The sequence below is a fragment of the Contarinia nasturtii genome, unplaced genomic scaffold (genome assembly GCF_009176525.2).
Source record: "Contarinia nasturtii isolate CC-2019 unplaced genomic scaffold, AAFC_CNas_1.1 Cnas_scaffold_5967, whole genome shotgun sequence".
Classification (NCBI taxonomy): domain Eukaryota; kingdom Metazoa; phylum Arthropoda; class Insecta; order Diptera; family Cecidomyiidae; genus Contarinia; species Contarinia nasturtii.
The window spans coordinates 1-2220 of NW_022203231.1; the positions used below are offsets into that span (position 1 = coordinate 1).

General features: G+C 33.1%; 1 protein-coding gene across 1 annotated transcript; it reads left to right on the plus strand.

Moving 5' to 3' along the window:
• The first annotated feature begins 131 nt into the window (after positions 1 to 131).
• Positions 132 to 2105, plus strand: LOC116351662 (monocarboxylate transporter 7-like). Its single transcript, XM_031783798.1, has 7 exons — positions 132 to 210; positions 296 to 566; positions 629 to 910; positions 988 to 1379; positions 1437 to 1581; positions 1654 to 1774; positions 1840 to 2105. Exons 1-7 carry the CDS (start codon positions 160 to 162, stop codon positions 2060 to 2062), a joined length of 1485 nt encoding a protein of 494 aa, XP_031639658.1. The 5' UTR covers positions 132 to 159; the 3' UTR covers positions 2063 to 2105.
• The last annotated feature ends 115 nt before the right edge of the window (positions 2106 to 2220 follow it).

The following is a 2220-nucleotide window of genomic DNA, read 5'->3' on the forward strand; positions in this document are numbered from 1 at the left end:
TCAATCGTACATCTAGAAATGTTGGGGACTGTACCTATATTTTAAATAAAAATATGTAAAGTTCAGTGAGACCAACATTTATCCAAAATACGAAATCCTATTTTATTTGGTTTTTTTTTTAAATAGAATAACCTTCATTTTCTATCTCATTATTTTTGTATGAAAGGCGGATGGGGCCTTCTGATACCATTTGGAGTTGCCATGGTCGCCGTAATTATCAATTTTCCCATAATTTCAACTTGTTTTCATATATTCTATTCATGTCCAATGTGAATGTATAAATTAATTCTATCAGGCTTTTCATATCGGAAGTTTTGCATCGTTTGGATTGCTATTTGATGATTTTTTGAAAAATTTGGGTGCTGAAACAAAAGCAGTGACAATAATTTCGGGTTCGAATTCAATTATGCTTAGCTTTGGTGGTTTATTTGCGAGCATCTTGTTCAAAAAGTTTTCGATGCGATCGGTTGGATTAATTGGAGCAACAATTTTTTTCGCTGGCAGTTTATTGACTGCTTTTGCCACTTCAGTTGAACATTTGGTCATATTCTTTGGAATTATGGAGGGTAAATTCGAATGCATTTTAAAAATATAAATTATGTGATATCATATCGATGTAAAATCGCAGGAATGGGAACCGGTTTAATGTCAATAGTTGCCTACACAACCTTTAACCATTACTTTGTTAGAAGGCGTGTTTTTATCATGAGTATAACGCAAACACTGAAAGGTGTCATCATTATGTTATATCCAATTATGGTACAATTTCTTATGGATAAATATGGGTTCCGTGGTGCGGCGGCTTTAATTGCAGTTATACATGCGCACATTTTTTTCGGAATGGCTGTTATGCACCCCATCGAATGGCATTATAAAGTGGTTAAAATTCCTCTAAACGATGAAAAACCATGTAATGTTATTTTTTGGTTTTTATGTGATAGTTTCAGTTTTTTCATTCACGGTTTTCATAACAATTACACATTTTAGTATTAAACATCGCAAACCAAGAAGAAATTGTGAAAGTTACAGTAACTGATGGCGAAAAAAAATTATGTGTAGACATTGAACATGTGCCAACTTTTAATCAAGATGAAAATGGTAATGAGCGAATTGGATCTCTCGATACAACACAGCCGACCGATTTTGATCTAATAAAAAGACGTATTTCAAGTATTATAAGCTTGGGTGATTTGATGGGTGAATCATATGGACGCGTTAAAAATGGAAAATGGCAAAAAATTGTGGATTTTCTTGATTTGAATCTCTTTAAAGATCCAATTTATGTGAATATTGCTATCGGTGTAACTTTTGTAACTTTATCAGACAATGCATTTTTCACACTTTTGCCGATGTATTTATTTGAATTGGGCTTCGACAAGGTAAATTTATATTTAATAACCTTTTTTAATAAATTCTAAAAAAATGTGGTTAAATAGGCCGATACGGCGAAATTAGTCAGTCTTAGCGCTGCCGCGGATTTGGGTTCGCGTGCATTTATGGCTTTGATAGCTCTTTGTATTCAAATCAAAGCACGCCATGTGACATTAATTGGTGCGATTGTAACGATTCTTTTTAGATTTGGTATGGATATAATTTTTATTCAATCAACAGGGGTCTTATTGAACCTACGATTAACTTGAGATTTTGTTTTAGTATTTTTGAACGTACACAGTTTCATTGGAATGGTGGTAATAATCATTGTATTGGGATTTTTTCGAACTTGGCTTCACGTTACAGTACCGCTCATTTTTGCAGATCATCTACCTCCATCGCAGTGATTATGAAAAACTACTCAAATATATGAATGCATTTTACTGATTTTTTTATTTATGATTTTAGATTTGCATCCGGTTATGGCCTCTACATGTTTTTGTATGGGAATTTCTCATTCATAATATCGCCGTTCATTGGCTATATTCGTGATATGACCAAATCTTATGTCACTTGCTTTAATTCACTTTCATTCATCATGAGTCTGTGCGTTATTCCATGGATTCTTGAAATGATTTGGTTTCGATTATATTCAAGAAAAAGAAAAATTGTAGCTCAATCAATATTTTAAGAGCAAAAAAAGAGTCTTACAGGAGTAAGACGAACTTTTCCGCACGGTGGTAGTTGCGTATTTTATTAAGCTAGTTCAAAATAATATTTGTTCGATTTTTCAAGCCTTTCAAGCGGCGTAAAGTTCGAGACAAAAAATGTGTTCGGCATTGAAATATT